Below are 23780 nucleotides of genomic sequence, written 5' to 3' on the forward strand. Positions count from 1 at the left end.
GAAGAATCCTTGTCAAACTGAGAGATGTCACCGAGCCAAAAGTGTCTACACAAATGGGTCCAGTGTACCTCCATCATTGGGTTATATAAAGGTGGAGGCATGTAGGCATATACACAAGTATGCACGTGGACCAACAGTCTGTCTTAGTCCATGAGAACACACATTCCTATGTTTGTACCGAAGTGTGGGATGTGTGAAGCCCAGCTCGCCCATGTGTGTGGCACCACAGCAGTGCACATAGCGAGCCCTCATCAGCAGACAATAAATCAGAAACACGTCCTCTCTTGCTCCATAGATATCCTGTTAGGATCTTCGGATTTGTTGTTGTTGTGTTTGTTTGTTTCTGTTTTCATCTCATAACTTAATTTCTGCTTTCTGCTAAAAATAAATGGTGACTGGTACTGCAGAAATAACTTTTTAGTCATTTGTTTTGCTGGTGAGGTTAACTGACTGGGACAGAACAGTCGGTGAGCGTAAATGTGTATTTGTTTCAATTAAGTGGCCCTGGAAATAACCTAAATACTAAGTTAAACAACCTGAGTAGTAGAGATATGTACCTAGAAATACTGGGAAAAAAATATGATTAGATGTTACAGAAAGCTTCTGGTCTATTAGTGAACAACAGCAACTGACAAATAGATTTAAATCATTAAGCCAAAGCGAGTGGACTTCTGCTTGATTTCCAGGGAAGGGAGCAAGCACTGGATTCAGCGCCCTCGTCTTCAGAATACAGATAATCTAGAATCTGCCAGCATCCATCCAATAGGTAAGTTCTAAATTATCAGAAGGTAAGAATTTTGCCAGAAGAAAATCTTTGGCTGTGATTTTCCACAAGCCTATAGAATTTTCGTCTTTCCAGATGATCACTCAGAAGGAAATAGAGGCAAAATCCTAAATGTTTGACAAGGTAATAACTGAAGGCTAAGGGATGCCACGGGGTCCGCCAGTTGCCAAGTCCGTGTTCCCAGAGTCTGAAGAAAGGGACAAAATAATATGCACTTTACTTTAAAAGAATAAATAAGCTAAGCATTAAAAGTAGACTCTAAAAAACTCGTAAATTATTTGCTCTTATGCCCCCAGCCTGACAGGATCTCAGCTCTTCACGAGCCTGGAATCGATGTGTGGATCAGGCTGGCCTCAGACACTCTTACAGAGACCTCCCTGCTCCTTCCCTGCCTCCTGAGTGCAGTGATGAAACGGTCTACTCCAGCCATCTGCTCCAATATGTGCAGGAAGGTCCCTAGAGTTGGTTTGCATGGGCCTGAGCCATCTTCAGCACCCTGTAACATCCTCTTTCACAATCCAGACACTCTCTTCTGTGAGGAGATTAGCTCTTCAGAAAGCAAGTTGGTCGCTAAGAACTGTGCAGCAGAGGGCGCTTCAGGCTTTCCCTGAGAGTGTGAGACTTACTGGCTCAGAACTCCCTGGGCATCGGTCTCCATGGTAACGCTGAAGCCAGGGAAGCAGTCTGCTGTTCACTCCACAGCAGGCCAGCCTAATCAGAAGGCAGAGCCAGGGTAGAGTTTGATCCCTGTTCAGGCATATTCACCAGGGCTATACCCTATATCCTTCCATGGCCCTGACGAAGAAACTTAAGTGTTTCTGGACACTAGGCCTATGTTTGGTAGCCAGCAAACTTTCCAAGACACTGGCCAAAGTTCCCAAACTGCCAACTATCTATGACCCGGGATTTATACAAGAATGTATCGACAGCCATAATGAAATGCGAGACAAGGTGAAGCCCTCGGCAGCCAATATGCATTACCTGGTGAGTTGGGGACCGAGGTGCCGTCCAGAAGGATGAGTTTAAGCAGAAGAGGGCTCTTAAATCAACCGTTTGTTCTTTTTTGTCGTTCAACTGCATCTCATATGATTCTGCAATTAATTAAAATAGGCACAGCGTTGCTGTCCCAGAGCCAAGCAGGCATTCTGTGTTTAATAAGTCATGGCCGTGTAGGAGCAACATAGAAGCAAAGATAAGGGACTTTAAAGAGCCTCAAGGACCACTGCGATGTGGTCTAGTTTCATTGTCGATTTTGACTAAGACGGACATCAGTTGAAGAGCTTTCTTAGATCAAGAGACCGTGAAAAGGGGTTATAGGGAGGGATTGTTGATAGGAGTAATGCAGATATGAGAACAAAGACGGCAGAGGTGGCCCCTGTCACTCGAGCTAGCCAGAAGACGGTGACGGGTACGAGGGAAGCATACGGTAATGCCTGGTATCTTAATTTGTTTTTTTATTACCAAATCACCAAAAGCAACTTAGGGAGGAATGTATTTATTTGACCCTACACCTCAAAGCCCTTCATGAGGGGACTTCAGGGCAGGGACTCAAGGCAGAAACTTAAGCAGTATTTATAAAGGAATGCTGCTCTCTGGTTTTCTCCCTATGGTGTGTTCGGCTTTCTTCCTTTTTTTTTAATTTTGTTTTTTTTTTTAATTTTACATATCAATTCCAGTTCTAATTCCCTCCCCTCATCCCGCTACCCCCCATTCCCGACACCCACTCCACCCCAGTGTCTGCTCCTCAGAGAGGGTATAGTCTCCCATGGGGAGTCAAAGAAGTCTGTACCACACTGCTTTGAGGCAGGATCAAGGCCCTCCTCCCTCTGTTCAGGATGAGTGAGCTTCAGCTTGTTTCCTTCCTCACATGGCCCAGGATCATTTGCCCAAGGCTGGCACTGTCCCCAGAAGCCTGGGTCCTCTTCCATCAATCGTTAACCCAGAAAATCTCCTACAGACTTGCTACAAGCACTCAGAGGAATGCATTTCATCATTAAGGTTCCTCTGTTTGCCGAGCACTAGCTTGTAGCAAGTTAACACAAACAAGCAAACAACAACAACAACAAAACTAACCAGGACATCTAGGTAGAAAAGCAAGTGGTTATTAATGATAGAAAAATAAAGAAGTTGAAGCAGGAGGCAGGGGAAAAAATAGGAAAAAACAAAAAAAAAAAACAACAAACCCAGAAAACTATTGCAAAGAGAAGTTGAGTTGAGGCCTTTGATGTCAGAGCAGAGTGATAACCTGTTCTGTTTTCCCAGGATAGCTTACAGTCTGGAGGGCCATTGCTAGTCTTTACAGAAACTGGGACTGGGGAGGGCTGCTGGGACTTGCTTGGGGCCACTTCCTGTGCCCCTTGTTCCTATTCACCATGAAGATGCTCCTGACATTTAACTCATGACAGGCCCAGAAACATGGTGCCAAGTGACCACCATGTCCTGATCCCTCTGAAATAGTGATTTCAAAATAATTTCTTATTTGAGCTGTTTATTTCAGGTATTTGATTGTAGTTAAAAAAAAAAAACTACTACAACAAACACTTTTTAAAGAATGCCATTTTCACTAAATAGCTAAAATTAACTGAAATTTTAATGTATTACATTTATCAGAATGATTTCATTGTAAACAAATATGTGTTAATCAATTTAATTGGTTTCTTTTTTTTTTTTTCAGGATTGGGACAAGGCATTAGCAAAAGTGGCCAAATCGTGGACCAGGAAGTGCAAATTTTCACATAATCCATGTACTAAAAAACGATATGCCTGCACAAAGCGTTATGACTTTCTTGGAGAAAATATGTATCTGGGTGAAAGAAAGAGTACACCAAAGCAAATTATTTCTCGTTGGTATAATGAAAGTGAGCATTATAATTTTGAGAATAGGACTTGCTCCAAAACTTGTGGCCATTATACACAGGTAGGTACTTAACGGGTTACTAATTCTTGTGTTCATTTTAATTACAAGAAACATTTTTTATCCCTCTCTTCAACTCGAAATGTTGCTTCATATCTTTTTTTTAAGATTTATTTATCTATTATGTGTACAGCATTCCTTCCATGGGTGCCTGCATGCCAGAAGGGGGCGCCAGGTCTCATTATAGATGGCTGTGAGTCCAACATGTGGGTGCTGGGAATTGAACTCAGGACCTTAACCTGAATTGAACTCAGTGCTCTTAACCACTGAGCCATCATCTCTCCAGCCCCTTCACATCTTTTTTTTAGGCTTATCTGTTGGGTATAAAACTTTTTTGTATATAAAACATTTTAAGGCTCTTTATATCATGGAAAGATTTTTGTTTTCCTTCAACAGTGGCAGACAGGTTTTGTAGGTACATTAGTTTTAAGTTGGTAGTGATGGTCCTTTAAGACATGGAGTGCACCGCCCCAGGCTCTTCTGGATTTCAACTGTTCTGTTGAAAAAATTAGCTGTTGTTCTAATGGGTTTTTTGTTTATATGTGTCTTGTGGTTTTCTCCAGCTGTGCTCAATACTCTTTCTTTGTTCTGTGTACTTAGTGTCTTAACTACGATATGCCATGGGGAGATTCTTTTCTTGATTTGTCTGTTTGGTAACTTGTGTGTTTTTTATATTTGTATTGGTGTGTCTTTCTCAGTTTGGGGAAGTTTTTATCTATGACTTGTTGAAGAAGTTCTCTAGGCCATTGCCGCAAGCTTATCCTCCTTCCTCTATTTTATGAGTCATGAGTCTTTTCATGATGTTCCACATTTCCTGTATGTTCCTTTCCTGTATTCTTTTTTAATTTGTTGTCTTCTCTCCATATCTTGCCTAGAAACTCTGATTTGTCATTCAATCCTACTGTCCTATCTTCTGTTTGAGTCATTCGACTTGAGGTTTCTAATTAGATTTCTAATTTTTCAAACCCATCTTCCTTTCGACTTCAGTTCTCTTCCATGCCTCTCTTTATTGTGTATTTGGTGTTCTGTGGACTTCTTACAGCTGGATGTGAATTTCCTTCTTCAGTTTAGAAAAGTTTTCTTCTATGACCTTGTTGAAGACCAGCTCCATACCATTGACCTGAGATTGTCAAATTCTGGATTAGTTTAATCATCTCCATCCGGTTTATAGTTGTATCGCTTGGGCATTTATGCTTTCTCAATTCATTCTCTTTAGGTTCATTGAGCTGTTTTCTTTATGTTTTTTTAAACTCCGTGCATTCTTTGAGAAAGTTTATGGTTTTATTTTTTTATGTTCTGTATCCTGAAGTTCATTCAGGGAATTCTCAAGGGCAAACATTTCCACGTGACTGGTGGATTTGGAAAGAAGGCAGCTATTGCCTTGATCTTTTATACTGCGTGTTTGTGGTGAGACATGAGCATGTGGATCTCTTTTGTTAGTTCTGTGTCTGATGGGGACAAAAGGGGTTGGTGGTCTGCAGGTCATCTGGGACTAAAGGTTAGACATGTCTGAAATGGAATGAAGTCAGTTGTACATAGGGGCTGGCGTGACCTGCAGGAGGTATGCCCTAGTCCAAGCCTCAAGTTTGGGGCTAGATCTGGAGTGGGAAATGGTTCATAGTCAATGAGGATCTGATAGGTAGAGAAATTAGAATATTGTATCAGATGGGCAGGTAGGATGAGAATTCCTGGTGCCTGTCCTGGTCAGACCATGAAAGTGAGGATTCACATAGTAGGGTGGCCAGAAGAGGTCAGACACTAAATGTGGGATGTGGACTGGATTTGCAGAGTCGAAAGGGGGTAGATAGAAGGCATTATCAGGCAGATTCACCCACCTAAAATCAAAAAAAAAAAAAAGTACAGGCTGTATCTATTGGGGTTGACTTAATTTTTTCAGTCTTAACACTAAAATTTACATTTTTATAAGTTTGTTTCTTTTAAACTTTTTGTTTTGTTTTGTTTTTTGATAAGGTCTTACTATGTGTAACCACGGCAGGTCTACTCTGTGGACAAAGTTATCCTCAAAATGACAGAAATCCATCTGTCCCTGCTTCTCAAGTGTTCGTATTAAAGGCATGACCACACCCAGCTATTTTAGCATTTTAAATAAAGATACCAAATATATTCAATCTCTTGGTCAGCTTTTAAAGCGTGTAAAATCCATCAGTAATTGTTATCTTAGTGTTTTTACTGTGTGCTCATTTAAGTGGATTGATTCTTGCCTTCATTATGACTCATTTCTATATTTCTAATCATGTTTTTATCTATGTCATTATATATAACAAGTAGATGAAAGTTTACTTTGTGATGTATTGAGCTTTATTATTGAGTTAATATAGTGCCACTAAGTTAAGTTACTTAGAATTTGTTAGCTTCTTTGAGTTCTTGCTTTTAAAATATGGCACACAAAAATGAAAGTAGTGACCATTTTAAGGCTAATTGTGCCTTACCTCATGCTCTTTTGAATACCAATCACGTATGAATTATGAAGTTTCCCGATATGAATAATAATCATCAATTTGAATACAGGGCAAAGCCAGTTCAGGCACCCTCTACTCTATTGGTTAGAGTCTTAGCTTGGGTCATCCTTGTAGATTCCTAACAATTTCTCTAGTGCCAGGTTTCTTGCTAGCCCCACAAAGGCTCCCTTAATCAAGATACCTCTTTCCTTGTTCTCTGTTTCTGTTCTTCCCCCATCTTGGCTATCCCATCCCATTTCCTCTAGCTCTCCTCCCCCTTCCCTTTCTTTATCCATTCATCAGTTGAGAGGCATGTAGGTTGTTTCCAGGTTCTGGCTATTATAAATAATGAATGCTGCTATGAACATAGTTGAATCAATGTCCTTGTAGTATGGTTGAACATCCTTTGGATATATGTCCAAGAGTGGTAGTGCTGAGTCATGAGGTAGGTTGATTCCCAATTTTCTAAGAAACTGCCATATTGATTTCCAGAGTGATTGTACAAGTTTGCATTCCCAAAAGCAATGGAGGAGTGTTTCCCTTACTCCACATCCTCTCCAGCATAAGCTATCCTTGGTGTTTTTGATCTTAGCCATTTTGACCGGTGTAAGATGGTATCTCAGAGTTGTTTTGATTTGCATTTCCCTGATGGGTAAGGATGTTGAACATTTCCACAAGTATCTTTCAACCATTTGAGATTCTTCTGTTGAGAATTCTCTGTTAGTTCTGTACCCCATTTTTTAATTGGATTATTTGGAATTTTGATGTTTACTTTCTTGAGTTCTTTATGTGTTTTGGAGATCAGTCCTCTGTTTGATGTAGGGTTAGTAAAGATCTTTTCCCATTCAGTAAGTTGCCTTTTTGTCTTATTGACTGTACCATTTGTTTTACAGAAGTTTCTCGGTTTCAGAAGGTCCCATTTATTTATTGTTGGTCTCAGTGTCTGTGCTACTCGTGATGTACTTAGGAAGTGGTCTCCTGTGTCCATGCATTGAAGGCTACTTCCCACATTCTATTCTTTTTTTTTCTTTTCTTTTTATTTATTAAAAATTTCTACCTCCTCCCATTTCCACCCACTTTCTATTCTACCAGGTTCAGTGTGGTCAGATTTATATTAAGGTCTTTAATCCATTTGAACTTGAGTTTTGTGCATGGGGATAGATATGGTTCTATTTGCATTCTTCTACATGTTGATATCCAGTTATTCCCACACCATTTGTTAAAGATGCTTTCTTTTATCCATTGTATAATTTTAGCTTCTTTATCAAAAACCAGGGGTTCATGGGTGTTTGGATTAATATCCGGGACTTCAATATGACTCCATGTCTCAGTGTGTCTGTTTTTATGTCAATACCATGTTGTTTTCATTACTATAGCTCTATAGAGCTTGATGTCAGGGATGCTGATGCCTATGGAAGTTCCTTTATTGTAAAGGATTACTTTGGCTATCCAGGGCTTTTTGTTTTTCCATATGAAGTTGATTATAGTTCTTTCAAGGTCTGTGAAGAATTGTGTTGGAATTTTGGTGGGGATTACATTGAATTGTTTTGGTAAGATTGTCATTTTTATTGTTGATCCTACTATTCAAGAGCATGAAAGATCTTTCCATTTTCTGGTATCTTCTTCAACTTCTTTCTTTAAAGATTTAAAGTTCTTGTTGAACAGGTCTTTCACTTCTTTGATTAGTGTTACCCCGAGATATTTTATGTTATTTGTGGCTATTGTGAAGGGTGATGTTTCTCTGATTTCTTTATCAGCTTCTTTATCATTTGTACATAGGAGAGCTGCTGATTTTTTTGAGTTGATCCTGTATCCTGCAACAGTATTGAAGGTATTTATCACTTGTAGGAGTTCCCTGGTAGAGTTTTTGGGGTCATTTATGTATTTGATAATACGATAGTATATAATATACTATCATATCATCTGCAAATAGTGTAAGTTTGACTTCTTCCTTTCCAATTTGAACCCCCTTGATCTCCTTTTGTCGTCTTATTGCTCTGGCCAGAACTTCAAGAACTATGTTGAATAGATATGGAGAAAGTAGACAGCCTTGTCTTGTTCCTGATGTTCATGGAATCACTTTGAGTTTCTCACCATTTAATTTGATGTTGACTATTGGCTTGCTGTATATTGCTTTTATTATGTTTAAATATGTTCCTGGTATCCCTGATCTCTCCAAGACCTTTATAATGAAGGAGTGTTGGATTTTGTTGAATTGTTTTTAAGCATCTAGTGAGATGATCATATGGTCATATGATCATTTTTTTCTTTCAGTTTATTTATATGATGGATTACATTGATAAACTTTCATATGTTGAATCATTTCTGTATCTCTGGAATAAAGCCTATTTGATCATGGTGGATGATTTTTTTATGTGTTCTTGAATTCAGAATTTTATCAAGCATTTTTGCATTTATGTTCATTAGTGTGAATGTTCTGTAATTCTCTTTTGTGTTTGAGTCTTTGTGTGGTTTTGGTATCAGGGTAAATGTAGCCTCATGAAAAGAGTTTGGCAATGTTCGTTCTGCTTCTCTTATATGGAACAATTTGAGGAGTATAGGTATTAGCTCTTCTTTGAAGTTCTGGCAGAATTCTGCACTAAAACCATCTGGCCCTGGACTTTTTCGGCTTGGAAGGCTTTTGATGACTCCTATTTCCTTGCAGGTTATAGGTCTATTTAAATTGTTCACATGGTCTTGATTTAACTTTGGTATGTGGTACCTATCCAGAAAATTTTCAGTTTCTTTTACATTTTTCAATTTTCTGGATTATAGATTTTTGTAATGATTATCTGGATTTCCTCAGTGTCTGTTGCTATGTCCCCCTTTTCATTTCTGATTTTGTTAATTTGGATGTTCTCTCTTTACTTTTTGATTAGTTTGGATAAGAGTTTGTCTGTCTTGTTGGTTTTCTCAAAGAACCAGCTCTTTGTTTTATTGATTCCTTGTATTGTTTTCTTTGTCTCTATTTTTATTGATTTCAACCCTTAATTTGATTATTTTCTATTGTCTACTCCTTCTGGGTGAGTCTGCTCCTTTTGGTTCTAGAGCTTTCAGTGCTGTTAAGTCACTAGTGTGGGATTTCTCCACTTTCTTCATATAAACACTTAATGCTATGAACTTTCCTATTAGCACTGCTTTCATAGTGTCCCATATTTTTGGGCAAGCTGTGCCTTCATTTTCATTGAATTCTAGGAAGCCTTTAATTTCTTTCTTTATTTCTTCCTTGACCCAGGGGTGGTGCAATTGAGCACTGTTCAATTTTGATGAGTTTCTAGGTTTTTTGCAATTAGTGTTGCTGTTAAATGCTAACTTTAAACCATGGTGATCTGATAAGATACAGGGGGTTATTCCAATTTTTTTTATTTGTTGAGGTTTGCTTTGTTACCGAGTATGTGGTCAATTTTAGAGAAGGATCCATGAGGTGTTGAGAAGAAGTTATATTCTTTTGTGTTTGGGTGGAATGTTCTGTAGATGTCTGTTAAGTCCATTTGTGTCATGACATTTGTTAGTTCTCTTATTTCTCTGTTAAATTTCTCTCTTGTCACCTGTCCATTGTGGAGGGTGGAGTGTTGAAGTCTCCTACTACTAGTTTGTGTGGTTCGATTTGCAGTTTAAACTTTAGTAATGTTTCTTTTACATATCTGAGTGCTCTTGTATTTGGGGTATTAGACATTCAGGATTGAGACTTCATCTTGATGAATTGTTCTTGTTATGAGCATAAAGTGTCTTCTCTATCTCTTCTGATTTATTTTGGTTTGAAGTCTATTTCGTTAGCTATTAGGATAGCTACACCTGTCTTTTTTCTTAGGTCCATTTGATTGTAAAGTCTTTTCCCAACCCTTTACTCTGAGGTAATGTCTGTCTTTGAGGTTGAGGTGTATTTCTTGTATAGAGCATAGGATGGATCCGACTTTTGTAACCATTCTCTTAGCCTGTGTCTTTGTACAGATGAATAGAGTCCATTGGTATTAAGAGATATTAATGAGCAATGATTGTTAACTCCTGTTTTTTTCCCAGTGGTAGTATTTGTGTGTTTCCCTTCTTTGGAGTTTGCTGGTGTGAGGTTATCTGTTGCCTGTGTTTTTGTGTGTGCAGTTAACTTCTTTGGGTTGGAGTTTTTCTTACAGTACTTCCTGTAGGGTTAGATTTGTGATTAGGTATTTTTTAAATTTTGTTTTGTCATGGAATATCTTGTTTTCTCCATCGATGGTGATTGAAGACTTTGCTGAGTATAATAGTCTGGGCATGCATTTGTGATCTCTTAGTGTTTGCAGCATGTCTGTCCAGGACTTCCTGGCTTGTAGGGTTTCCATTGAGAAGTCAGGTGTAATTCTGATAAGTCTGTTTTTATATGTTTCTTGACTTTTTGCCTTTGCAGCTCTTAATATTCTTTCTTTATTCTGTATATTTCATGTTTTGATTATTATATGGCAAGGGGAAATTTTTATCCAATCTCTTTGGTGTTTTGTAAGCTTCTTGTACCTTCATAGGGATATCCGTCTTTAGGTTGGGAAAATTTTCTTCTGTGATTTTGTTGAACATATTTTTTGTGCCTTTGAGCTAGAGTTCTTCTTCTTCTTCTTCTTCTTCTTCTTCTTCTTCTTCTTCTTCTTCTTCTTCTTCTTCTATCCCTATTATCCTTAGGTTTGGTCTTTTCATGGTGTCCCAGATTTCCTGGATGCTTTGTGGTAAGAATTTGTTGGACTTAATGTTTTCTTTGACCGATGAATCTATTTCCTCTATAGTATCCTGAACACCTAAGATTGTCTCTTCTATATCTTGTATTCTGGTGGTTATGCTTGCCTCTGAAGTTACCATTCATTTACCCAGATTTTCAATATCCAGAATTCCCTCTGTTTGAGTTTTCTTTATTGCCTCTATTTCAGTCTTCACCTGTCTGAACTGTTTGCTTCACCTGTTTGTTTTTTCTTGTTTTTCTTTGGTTTTTTTGATAAATTTATTGATTTCTTCCAATTTTTTGTTTGTGTTTTCCTCCATTTCTTTATGGGATTTTTTTATTTCTTCTTTAAAGGCCACCATCATCCTCATAAGGTTATCTTTAAAATCATTTTCTTCTACTTTTTCTGTGTTAGGATGATTAAGTCTTCCTGTTGTATGATCACTAGGCTCTGGTGTTACCATGTTGCTTTTTAGGTTGCTGAATGAATTCTTGCACTGGCGCCTACCCATCTCTTCCTCCATGCCCCATGCTACCGTCTCACCAGCAAGAACCACGTGGGACACAGGATCCTTCTGCAGAAAAGCTTTAATGCCCCTTGGGAGAGAGAGCATCAGCCAACATGGCGGAGACCCAGATATGAAGGAACCCATCCCTTATATAGGAAACAGTCCTTGCTTTGGACGTGTCGCTCTTGGATTGGTCAACTGTCCATTATCCCAGATGATGCCTCGGGAGTAGGCAGGGACTCAGTGGAAAGTTACCTAGCACATGTGCGTTTACCTGGCAGTGAAACCGGATGTCAGCGCCATCTTGTAATGGGGCATGTGGATGTGGCCCTTCACATCTCCCCCTATTTTTACTTCTTTGCAGAAAGGCAACTCCCTCAGAAGGTAAAGATAGAGGTCGCACTTCCCAAAGTGGAAACATTAAAATGGGCTTACACGGAATCTGCCCCTAGACTCATGACACCTGGAACTTATCCAGCCTGCCCTCTGCCATTTTTCTGGGAGAGGGAATATGCGGCAGGAAACCCTTATGCAGGGCGACATATCTCTCAGAGAGGGTCATTCTCTGTGCGATGCTCTTTAGCTCGACAACCTTCAGGGCTAGCTAAGCCAAACACTCCACCCTGTGCCATGGACCACTGTCCTAGGGGTGCAGGAGCTGGTTGGCATAAACTTTACTGCTTCAACATAGATAACCACACATAAACAGAGGCTCCCTGTTCCAGGGCAGCCAGCGCTGGTGCAATAACCACTTTGTCCCTATGACTTTGGGATTTGAGTCAGCAGACCATCCAGAGGAGAAACACTATTCCACAGCATAGGGCTGCTCCAAAACACTTCCACCCCCACCCATTCTTTGAAGTAGGGGATGAAGGACACTACCCAGGACTGGAATTCTATGGCCAAGCTTATGTCCACTCGCGTGGAGTTGATTGTCACGATGGACCGTCTCAAGGAGGACAGCAAATCATCAAAATTCTCCTGCAAGATACAAAGACAATTCTCGGGACAAGTTAGCCACTTTTATAAAGTTCTCATATGGTACACTGGTCACACATAAGGCTGGAGTTTTCCATTCACAGCCCAATTGGGCAGGCTGCCATAAGATATCCACCTGTTCTTGTACTAGGTCAATTATTTGATTAAGAACCATTATTCTACCTCTAATAGATGTATCTATGGTAGCCTGCTGATCCAGGGCTGTAGCCACTGTGGTAGATAACTGATTGAGGGTCTCTGTTTTCCATGGTATAGGCCGTGCTGTCCCAGTGGCGCCTAGGAAAAACCCAGTCCCTGTTTGTTGATATCAGGTTTAAGATTTATTGGCTCCCATATTCCTTGTCGGGTACGGTGGCTTCGGGCTCCAGAGCCCGCCCCGCCATCCAAGGGCTGCGCACGGCCCTGGGCCTGCTCACTGCAAGGCTCCGTGTGTCCCAGGCCAGGAAGTGGCGGCTCCACCCCCAGGCGCCCCTGCCTTCCCCTCGGGTCTAGCCTAGTTCTCTGCGCTGTGTTGGTGGGGGAGTGTGGCGGGAGCCGACACCCAGACCGAGGCGGCACAGGCTGGCAATATCTCAAGGTCCGCGCCAGAGCCACTGAGGCTCAAGGGGCTGATGGGAGAGGCGGCGAACAGGGCCGCTTCCTTATTAGCAAACTCTCAACACATGTGCCACAGTAAAATCCAAGGGCTTTTCGCATCCACCTCCCTGCGGATCCTGAAACATTAGATAAGCCAAGCGTATATACAGTAATCTTTCAGGAGGACTTGAGTTCTTAAAATGCTAAGCAGTTCTTAAAAACTTAAGTCGCACTATGTAGATGTAAGGTTTACTGCGTCTAAACCTTAATTGCGCTTTTATTATGATAATTACGATCAGTCCTGCCTGAAGTCAGCATAGTTTAGTATAGCCAAGTGGAACCAGAGCCATTTTAGCCTCAGAGACCCTCACAGTTTTAGGTACATTGCAAGCCTTCTGGCCTGGCAGCTTGTGGCACCGCTCTCATTCTCGGTACTGTTGTGACACCCTCCAGGCCAGGCACCAACTGAGCCGGCGCAACGTGCCCCCCACCATAGCCACCGAGCAAAGCTCCGCTCCAGCCGCCCTCCAGCCGCAGCTGCACCCACTCCGAGCCCAAACCAGTGCATGGAGCAAAGCGGAACTCAGAGAAGCAGATTTGCTGCTCTGCAACCATTGAAATGACCTCATTTAATCTTTCAGGAAATTTGGGCGTTGTCAATCTCTGTGGTTATTTCCTGCTGAATTGGGACGTTGCATTTTAGGGGTATACACTACAACATTTCAGGAGGTCTCGGTGATTCAAACCACATAAATTCCAAGTACACCTTTAGGCTCTTATTTTCTGTGGAGACGAAAACAGAACCTCTTTTCCAAAACATCATATCCTTAGCAGTTCCTAAATTTAAATATCTTTCTCCTGTCCGGTACACAAAAGACAACATGAACAACAAAACATAAAGCTTTTGACCTTGTAGATCAGTCTTCTCCCCCATTTTTAGAACCACCGGGGGGTCATTTTTTACTTACCTGGGTGCGCGCGCACAACCTCCCACTGCTGCTCAGTTTCTGATATGCTATCTGAACTTCAGAGTCATACCTCTCTGAGCATGCAGACCTGCAGTTCTGAATCCCTCCTGGTCTCCGGCGGTGCAGAGTTTTTCTTCCCGGGTATCAGCACCAAATGCCCCACACTACCGTCTCGCCAGCAAGAACCACGCGGGACACAGGATCCTTCTGCAGAAAAGTTTTAATGCCCCTTGGGAGAGAGAGCATCAGCCAACATGGCAGAGACCCAGATATGAAGGAACCCATCCCTTATATAGGAAACAGTCCTTGCTTCGAACGTGTCGCTCTTGGATTGGTCAACTGTCCATTATCCCACATGATGCCTCGGGAGTAGGCGGGGACTCAGTGGAAAGTTACCTAGCACATGTGCATTCACCTGGCGGTGAAACCGGATGTCAGCGCCATCTTGTAATGGGGCATGTGGATGCGGCCCTTCACACCTCAAAATGATGCTGGCAGTGTCTTTGCCTCTTGATCCAATCCTTGCGGTATCTGTCTGTGTCTTTGGAAACTGTTCATAGCCTGTTCTGTACTTGTCACTGTCTGTGCCTCAGAGAGCCCTGGAGGTCTCTCTGGGCCTGCTCTCTTGGTCTGCTCTCTTGGCTCACTCTTTTGGTCAACTCTATGTAGTCAGAGCCTGTGCTTCAGAGTTCCTCTCTTGCTCCTCTTTGTATAATTGCAGCTTGTCTTTCAGAGCTCCTCTGAGATTGCAAAAGGACAGAAGGGTTTGGGGGCAGAGTGAGACTTGTAGCATACAGGGTCCAGTTGATGGGATTACATGGAATGTTTTAATCTGTTACTTCTCAATTCCTTTTACTATAGGTCGTTTGGGCCAATTCACTTAAAGTTGGATGTGCAGTTGCGGATTGTCCTCGTATCTTGGGAAGATCAGCTGCACTGTTTGTATGTAATTATGCACCAGCGTAAGTTAATTTGCTAAAAAAAAAAATAAAAGTTCTAAGTTAATAACAAATGTTTACAAAGTTGGGTACGGCAAAGTACACTTTTAATTCCAGTACCCAGGAACCAGAAATGGTTGAATCTCTGTGAGTTCCAGGCCAGTTTTGTCTACACAATAAGTTCTAGACCAGCCAGTACTATATAGAAAGACCCTGTCTCAAAGGAAATCAACAACAACCAAAAAAACCCCAAATGTTCACAAAACAGAATCTTACCCTAGACCCTAGAGTATTTTTGATGACGACTCCCTCTGCAAAACTAATTTTAGAAGTGAAAATAGAATAGTGACAAAGTATTGCCTAAATGAAAAGTCCCTCCTCTCAGAGAAGTTATTTCTTAAGTCTAAATAGTAGAGGCTGGGACAATGACTCAACTAGTAAGATGTCTGTCTGGAAAGCATTAGGACCTGAGTTTGGTCCCTGACACCTACATAAAAGGCCAGCACTATGGGCACACCAGCACTGCCAGTATGAAATAGGCAGAGTCAGGAAGATGCCTGGTGCTTGCTGGCCTAGCCAGTCAAAGAGCCACAGGGTCAGGGTCACAAAGAGACTGTCTCAGAAAGCATGCTCCAGAGTCACTGAGAAAGATGCCCAACATTGGTCTTTACACACATGTACACACACACATGAATAGAGGCAAAGGTAATATAATAAAAACTGCCAGAAGATTACTGAAATGTAAAACAAAAATGTCAGCAAACACCACTCTAATGAATGTTAACAACAGAATAAGAAAAAGAGCAATATTATTTTCTCAAGGGCACTTTCTTTTGGAGGAAAGAATGTCATTTTAAATGTGCTATAGGTTAACTCTTGCTCAAATGAAAATATAAATAATTTGAAAATATAAAATATAAATGAAATTTTAGAACTCTAGCCCAAATATCTACTAACATAAAAGGAATATTTAAACAGGTGATAATGTGATTCTTCAGGAAACAAAAATTTAAAGATGGATATTTGTAAATGAAAACTCAAAAAATAAATATATGGAAGTGATGAAGAGAAGGTAAGATAAGGTATGAGGAGACGGAAATGTGATTTACTGCTGTTCTTCCTTCTGCCTTTCATTGAGCAGCTAAAACAAGAAGGACAAACACCACCCCAACAGCTCAGGCCAAATACAGTTTCTCCCATTGCAAAAAAAAAAAAACCCATTGTATAATTGCTGTCATACAGCTTTATATTTCTTAAGAAGAAATCAAGAAAGACTAATCATTGATGGAAATTACTAAAGGACAGTATCACTTCCTAGAATTTAGGCTTTTGAAAAGAAAGAAGAAGCTAGAGGGGGTTGGAGAAGAGAGAGAAAAGGGAGAGAGAGATAAAGGAAGGGAAGAAAAAGAAGAGTAAGGGAAGGAGGAGGAAAGACGTTGAACGGGGGAGTTTTGATGGCATCTTAGTACATAGGAAACAAGTCTTCTACTGAACCATGGATGTTGTTGCTTTTTCTTTTTCACATTCGTGGCTCACTGTAAGGCAGAAACAGCTTGCATAAATGTAGACTAAAGACATGTAAAGGCATCATTGACTCATGAATGTTCTCCTTCTTGCAGCGGAAATGTGAATAACGCCAGTCCTTACATAAAAGGAGAATCCTGCTCCATTTGTGAAACAAATGTCTGCATCAGTAATCTCTGCCGTAAGCAAAAAATCATAGCATTATATTTAGACAACGGTGTTTCAATATTTTCTTTATTTTTATTTTTACATCCGGCCCTTTCTGCTTTGAATTTCTAGATGTCTTGGTTGTTTCTATAAGAACATAAAGCATTCACCATAAATCATTTATAAACAGATGATTACCCCCCTTATAATTGGTCATTTTTTTTAACCTCTTACTTGTTTGGGGGGCTGCCACCAAACTCCCAAATAAATCACATATGAAGACTTATTCTTTCTTATGAATGCCCGGCCTTAGCTTGGCTTATTTCTAGCCAGTGTTTTTTTAAACTATCCCACCTGTATTTGCCTCTGGTCTTTTACCTCTCCCTATTTCTGTATACCTTTCTTCATGTCTTATTCTGTGGCTTGTTATGTAGCTGGGTGGCTGGCCCCTAATATTTTCCTCCTCATTCCTTGATCTTCTCTTCCCATATTTCCCCTATTTATTCTTTATATCTGCCAGTCCTGTCTACCCTTTCTCCTGCCTGGCTATTGGTTGTTGGGCTCTTTATTAAACTAGTTAGGTGTTTTAGGCAGGCAAAGTATCACAGCTTCACAGAGTTAAACCAATGCAACATAAAAGAATGCAAACATCTCTGCATCATTAAAACAAATGCTCCAGAGCATAGACAAAAGTAACACATCTTATAATATACCACAACAACCCCCTCCACAGATATTTCCCCTTTCAAGTAAAAAGACAAAAATAAATTAAATACAAATGATATCAAGTTTGCTGGTCTGCTCAAATGGCTATTGCCTGACATGTTTACTTGCAAATGCTTATAACCACGGTTATTTAATTATTACTAGAATAGTGACTCCTTCAGAGCTAAATACCAGTCTTTACTAGAATTGTGACTAAAAACATGTTTCTCTTCCATCTTTAGCTTTTTCATTGATTGCAGTTACTGCTTGTTAGCTTCATAACTCTATATGATCCTTTTAATTACTCTACGCCCCCACATTCTCCCCCTCATTCCCACCAAACGCCCCTCATTCCTACCAGTTCCTTCCTTACACTCAGGACTTAACACTTTTATTCTGTGAGCCATTTACTTTAACAAGAGTCATCTATGTGACCAGTGAATTGGAAATGCCCATTGGAGCCTCTTGAGGTCATCAGTGGGCACACAATTGAAGGCAGTGATTCCTCGTTCCCTGAAACCACCAGTAGAATATAGTTCAGGGGTGAGTGGTAGGGTCCCTTGACTCCTTCCTCCAATCTACTTGACTGCTGGAAAGCCCATTATTTTGCAGATCCGCTGTAGGTATGCATAGGCGCTGAGAAGGGATGAGTTCAGTGGCCGTGTTTAGTCCAAAAGATGATGCTGAACTCTTCCTCTCCTTGTCTCCAAACTCTTACCCTCCTTCCCCTCCCCTTTCCACACTGCTGCTGATCCTTGGAGTGTATGATGAGCTGAGCGCGCATCTCTGATTTATTCCTCATACCTTGTACAGCTTTGACTTTCTTCATTCTCCAACATTCACTAAGAGAAGTTCCTGAGATGAAAGGGGAGAGTATAATTTTCCTGTGAGTTTAACCATAAATATTTGGAAAGCAGACTGACACTATGAATACCATTCCCTTCTGGAACTGATGATCTCCCTGCCACGACTTTTCGACCAGGTTTACAGCACTATTGCAGGACCACCCATGGATTTTCTCCTAGGGAGTAGGTCTAAAGCAAATTTGATCACAGAGCAAATGTTTACCTCTGTAGTGGCAGTGCCACCATCACATGGGCAGGCACGTCTTTTCTGCAGATTGCTTCCTAGATTGTTAAAGCCAAACGCAGAAGACTGTGTTGACTTTTCTCTCCAAGCATCCTGCATGATAGTATTTGCTCAGACTATGAAAGCTAGCGAGTAGTAAGGAAACTTCCAACTCCATTTTAACCTGTTTTCTCTGTATCATGCATCATACATGTGTGGTGTCTTCAGCAGTAGAATGTTGTCATATAACTCTGATGGGGAGCCGAAAAGAATGAAAAGAGACAGTATTGTTTGGGGGACCTCTGGGACCTCACTAGTCAAATATCATGAGGAGACATTTTTACCCCTGGGCCCTGAGATTTTATGTAATGAGCCGTTTCTAAAAGAGAGAAGCATACTCTCCCAACTATGGACAGTATCTCACTTCAAGCTCTCCTCTATGCATATATTTGGTACAAGGTAGTATGTTTCCATATGGCTTTTCTCAAATGCTCTTTGCTTTAGTTAACCCTCCACCACCATTCATTTACCTGGTCTCCCCCCAGCATCCTCCCTCCTTAAACTTTTCCAACTTCAGTGGTCCTCCTCCATTTTCATTTTCCCTCCATTCTGTTAGTCACCACCCTTAAGGCATCCACCTCCCACCCACCTCGTAATAGTTTCCTAGGTTCTATGGGTACTCCAAAACTAGAGACCTGAAGCTAGAATCAGAACACATGGCATTTGGGTTTCTGTTCCTGGGTTACCTCATTCAACATAATTACCTCCAGATCTATCTCCCAACTTGAAATGTTTGTATTTTTACTTTTCTACTGTCAAAATTTCCTTGCATATATATGTAGCATGTTTTCATTATCCAATCATCAATTTATAGGTAGCTAGGCTGGTTGCTTTCACAACTACCGGAAATAGAGTTCAGTGAACATGGCTGAGCAAGTTTCTTTGTAGTAGAATAGGAAGTCCGTTGGGAGTGTGTCCCATACTGGAATAGCTGGGTCATATGGTGTTTCTATTCCTAGTATTTTTGGAGATCTGTACACTGATTTCCACAGTGTCTACACAGTTTGTACTCCCAACAACAGTGAACAGGGTGCATATTTCCCCACATCTTAGTCAACATTTGTCATTATTGATTTCCTAATGATAGCCATTCTGACTAGGGTAAGATGGAATCTCAAAATATTTTTATTTTGGGTTCCCCTGGTGGCTAATAACATTGAACATCTTTAGAAGAAGTTTTATCTACCTGTATTTTCTTTGAGAGTTCTCTACTCAGTTTATACCAATTTGTTATTTGACTTACTCTTTTTCTATGACGATTTGCTTGTTCTTGTTGTCTTAGTTTCTCAAATAATCTCAATATTCATCCTCTGTATAGTTGGCAAATATTTCCATCCAATTCTGAAGGTTATTTCTTCAGTTGATTGCTTAATTTTCTACTTACATGCCATTCAAAATGGAAAATATCAAAAATACCTTTTGTGTGTGTGACAGGGTCTCATGTATCCCAGGCTGGCCTCTACCCATGCAACCAACAATGACCTTCAGTTCCTGACCTTCCTGCCTTCACCTCCTGAGTGCTGGGATTACAAATATGAACCAGCACGCCTGGTTCATACTGACACAGGGACCAAAATGCATGGCAGGCAAGCACTGTACCAAGCGAGCTACATCTTTATTCCAGAGCCTTCTAGATTATTCTATCTGTATTTGGTTTAAAATCCAGAACAATTGATCTGTGTTTGTAGTTATTGTGGTGGATACCTTTGGAGGAAAATGAATAATCAATTGGAAAGGGATGGCTAAAGGGCTTTCTGGCCCAATGCGCAGGACGCAGGAAACACAGATATTCCCACAATGATCTAAGTCAGGAATCGTTAGGGTTCAGTATCATGACTGTGTTACCAGATTCACCAGCGAATGAGTTCAGAGTTAGTCCATGTTGAAATAATAATTTATTTTAAAATATATTTGAAATTACCTCATAGTGCAGATTTAATAAAAAGTTATTTTTGAAAAGTGATATGCTATTTACCTCCTATTTGCAAGTTCATATTTTCTAGTCAAAAGAACTTAAAGATAATAGTGATATATTCACATTTCTTCCACTTGTCCTTCCTGTACAGTATCCAAATTACTAACATTTTTTACCATAACCACTGCAGTCTCCCATATCTCTTTTGTGTGTGCATATACATGTGTGTATATTATATATGTGTGTGTATATATATACATATCACATTTAAATAATATCTGCTTTATACAAATTTCTTATTTATTTATTTATTAAAAATTTCCACCTCCTCCCCTCCTCCCATTTCCCTCCTACTCTCCCCACTTCCCCTTCCCCTCCCTCTCCAGTCCTAAGAAATGGCAGGGTAGCCTGCCCTGTAGGAAATCCAAGACTCCCCCACCTCCATCCAGGTCTAGGAAGGTATGCATCCAGACTAGTCTCCCAAAAAGCTAGTACATGCAGTAGAATCAAAACCCAGTGCCATTGTCCTTGGCTTCTTAGTCAGCCTTCACTGACAGCCACATTCAGAGAGTCCGGTTTGATCACATGCTCATTCAGTCCCAGTCCAGCTGGCCTTGGTGAGCTCCCATTAGATCAGTCCCACCGTCTCAGTGGGTGGGTGCACCCCTCGCGGTACTGACTTCCTTTCTCATACTTTCCCTCCTTCTGCTCTTCATCTGGACCTTGGGAGCTCAGTCCAGTTCTCCAATGTGGGTGTCTCTCTCTATTTCCATCCATCACCGGATGAAGGTTCTATGGAGATATGCAAGATATTCATCAGTGTGGCTATGGGATAAGGCCAGTTCAGGCACCCTGTCCTCTGCTGCCCAAGGATCTAGCTGGGGACATCCCCTTGGACACCTGGGAATCCCTCTAGAGCCAAGTCTCTTGCCAACCCTAACATAGCTCCCTTAATTAAGAATAGGAAACATTTTGGGTAGGACCGATGTCTAAAATTCTATTTCTGTTGAGTGTAAAAGTGTTATTGGCTCCCTTCATTAAGATATCTTCTTCCCTACTCCCATATCCACCCTTCCTCCATCTCAACCATCCCATTCCCCCAAGCTCTCCCCAATCCTCCACTTCTCCCTTCTCTTTCCCCATCTCTCCTTTCCCCCACCCAACCCCCACCCCCATGCTCCCAACTTTTGCCCGGCAATCTTGTCTACTTCCAATATCCAGGAGGATAAATATATGATTTTCTTTGGGTTCACCTTCTTATTTAGCTTCTCTAGGACCACAAATTATAGGCTCAATGTCCTTTTGTTTATGGCTAGAATCCACTTATGAGTGAGTACATACCATATTCATCTTTTGGGGTCTGGGTTACCTCACTCAGTAAAGTGTTTTCTATTTCCATCCATTTGCATGCAAAATTCAAGATGTCATTGTTTTTACTTCTGAGTAGAACTCTAAAGTATATATGTGCCACATCTTCTTTATCCATTCTTCTATTGAGGGGCACCTAGGTTGTTTCCAGGTTCTAGTTATTACAAATGGTGCTGCTATGAACATAGTTGAACAAATGCTTTTGTAGTATGATTGGGCATCTCTTGGGTATATTCCCAAGAGTTTTTCATTTTTAAGTTCAAAATTCTTCTGTACCTTGATTATTTTAAAAACTAGAAAAAAATCAAATTTTTCATTTCATGCAGCTTTCTTTCATTAAAACTACATAATTTATGCATGATAATCATATAAAACAATTCAATTATTTTTCTTTTTGAAATAAAATTGAACTTTTAATTATTGTGTTTTATTGACAGGTCACGTGACTGGGAGAGCAACTCAGCAGAGAGCATGCCATCTTCTCACGCTAGGTTTTATTTTTTATAGACTATTTTAATTGTTATTTCTATTCAGAAGAAATTTCTAAATGCTATAATAAAGACTATTTTCTGAGTAATTAAAACTCATGATCTGTTTAGTTCCTTGTTACATTATCTACATTCTTGTCTAAAATTTAAAGTCAACATCTACTTTCAATTCAAAAAGATACATATATATATATATACATCTATATAGCATATATAATATATGCATGTATAGATAGTAGGTAGTATAGAAACTGGGAAGCAGAGGAATGAAGTTAAGGCTGTGTTTTTATGTCCTAAGGTTGTTTGCTGATAATGCACATGTATGTGTGTCTATGAGTGGGTGTGTGCACATGTGAAGACCAAAGTTCGGATCCTCAGCACCCATGGGTGCCGGGGTCGGTGTGGAAGTCCACCTAATCCCATCATGTGGGAAGTAGAGACTGAGGTTTCCAGAGCACGCTGGCTAACTAGATAGACTCCAGTCAGCAAGCTCAGAATTTAACTGAGAGACCGTACCTCAAAATAGAAGGTGGGGAGCAACACAGGAAGACATCTTAGTCAATCTTGGGCCAACAAACAGGCACATGCACCACAAATGTACATCTACACACACGTGAACACACATGCACCAAAAAGAAAGTGGAACAGACTGAGAAAAAGAGTCAACAAAGTTGAAGTATACTCCTACTATGCACAGGACAAAATCATACATTTATGTATTTTTAGCTTTATTCTTTGTTTGTTCTCCTTAAATGAACATAAAAAAATAAGTTTTCCAATTTTCATAAAATTTTAATCATCAAGTTAAACTCCTACAAGAAGAAACAGATAATCTGAATAGGCCTATGCTTATTAAATAAATTAAAGAAATAATTAATTACCCAAACAGAAAGCACCAGGCCCAGATAAATTCTACCAGCAAAATTTAACAAACACTGAAGAATGCCATTGTACATAGGCAGAGGTTGCTAAACCTCTTTTAAGTCAACCTGGCCAACAGAGTGAGTTCGAGAACTGTGAGGACCCACAGAGTCTACCTTAACTGGAGGTCCTGAGTTTGAGCTTAGTTTCACTCTCTCAAAGTTGTTGACAATAGGTGTGGCTACAAATGAGAGATGCTGGCCTAGGCTGTGGTTAATTAGTGTTTTGGGTGTAGGGTGAATCTGCTCCGCCTGGACAGAAGGTTGGAGAATTCACGTCTATTCCTTACATCGTGTTAATGCAGTCTGTTGCCTCCCTCTCCCCTTTTGGAGAGAAGTACTTAAGCATGTGGAAAACACATGAGGCAAATTCAGTATTCCCAATGCTGTTCTGTGTTTCTGTCTCTTATTTCTCTTATAGCTCTGTTCTTTTTGCTTAACAATTCTAATCCTCACACGCCTACCCTGAAATGGATGAGTTTTGTCCAAGCTAGTCTTCAACACAGGACAGTCAGAGAAACATAGGAGATCCCGTCTTGATAAAACAAACAAAAAAGAGTGCTATTATAATGGTCTACCCCATTTGTAAAAAACAATAAGAAAAAGAAATACTTCCAAGCTCAATCTATTAGGCACCGAATTTTTGCACACAACAGCAAAGGCATGACCCATGACAGAAAGAACTGAGATAAACTATATGTCATTGAAATTAAAAACACTCCTAAGTTGTTGAGAAAAGCAAAAAAAGACAAAGTAC

General features: G+C 40.3%; 1 protein-coding gene across 3 annotated transcripts; it reads left to right on the plus strand.

Annotated features, from left to right (window-relative positions):
* The first annotated feature begins 1454 nt into the window (after nt 1-1454).
* On the plus strand, nt 1455-22198 carry LOC125389965 (GLIPR1-like protein 1). 3 transcript variants are annotated; one of them, XR_015736732.1, is made up of 6 exons: nt 1455-1768; nt 3459-3701; nt 10805-10848; nt 14752-14852; nt 16448-16533; nt 22053-22198. XR_015736732.1 is itself a non-coding variant. In XM_087901983.1 (6 exons), exons 1-6 carry the CDS (start codon nt 1574-1576, stop codon nt 22130-22132), a joined length of 729 nt encoding a protein of 242 aa, XP_087758109.1. In that variant the 5' UTR covers nt 1455-1573; the 3' UTR covers nt 22133-22198. The 3 variants fall into 3 exon arrangements, 2 of the variants coding, with proteins under 2 accessions (XP_087758109.1, XP_087758111.1); XM_087901983.1 differs by having other exon boundaries at nt 14752-14832; XM_087901985.1 differs by lacking the exon at nt 10805-10848.
* Nucleotides 22199-23780: the final 1582 nt, after the last annotated feature.

The sequence above is a fragment of the Myodes glareolus genome, chromosome 26 (genome assembly GCF_982192425.1).
Source record: "Myodes glareolus chromosome 26, mMyoGla1.1, whole genome shotgun sequence".
NCBI lineage: Eukaryota > Metazoa > Chordata > Mammalia > Rodentia > Cricetidae > Myodes > Myodes glareolus.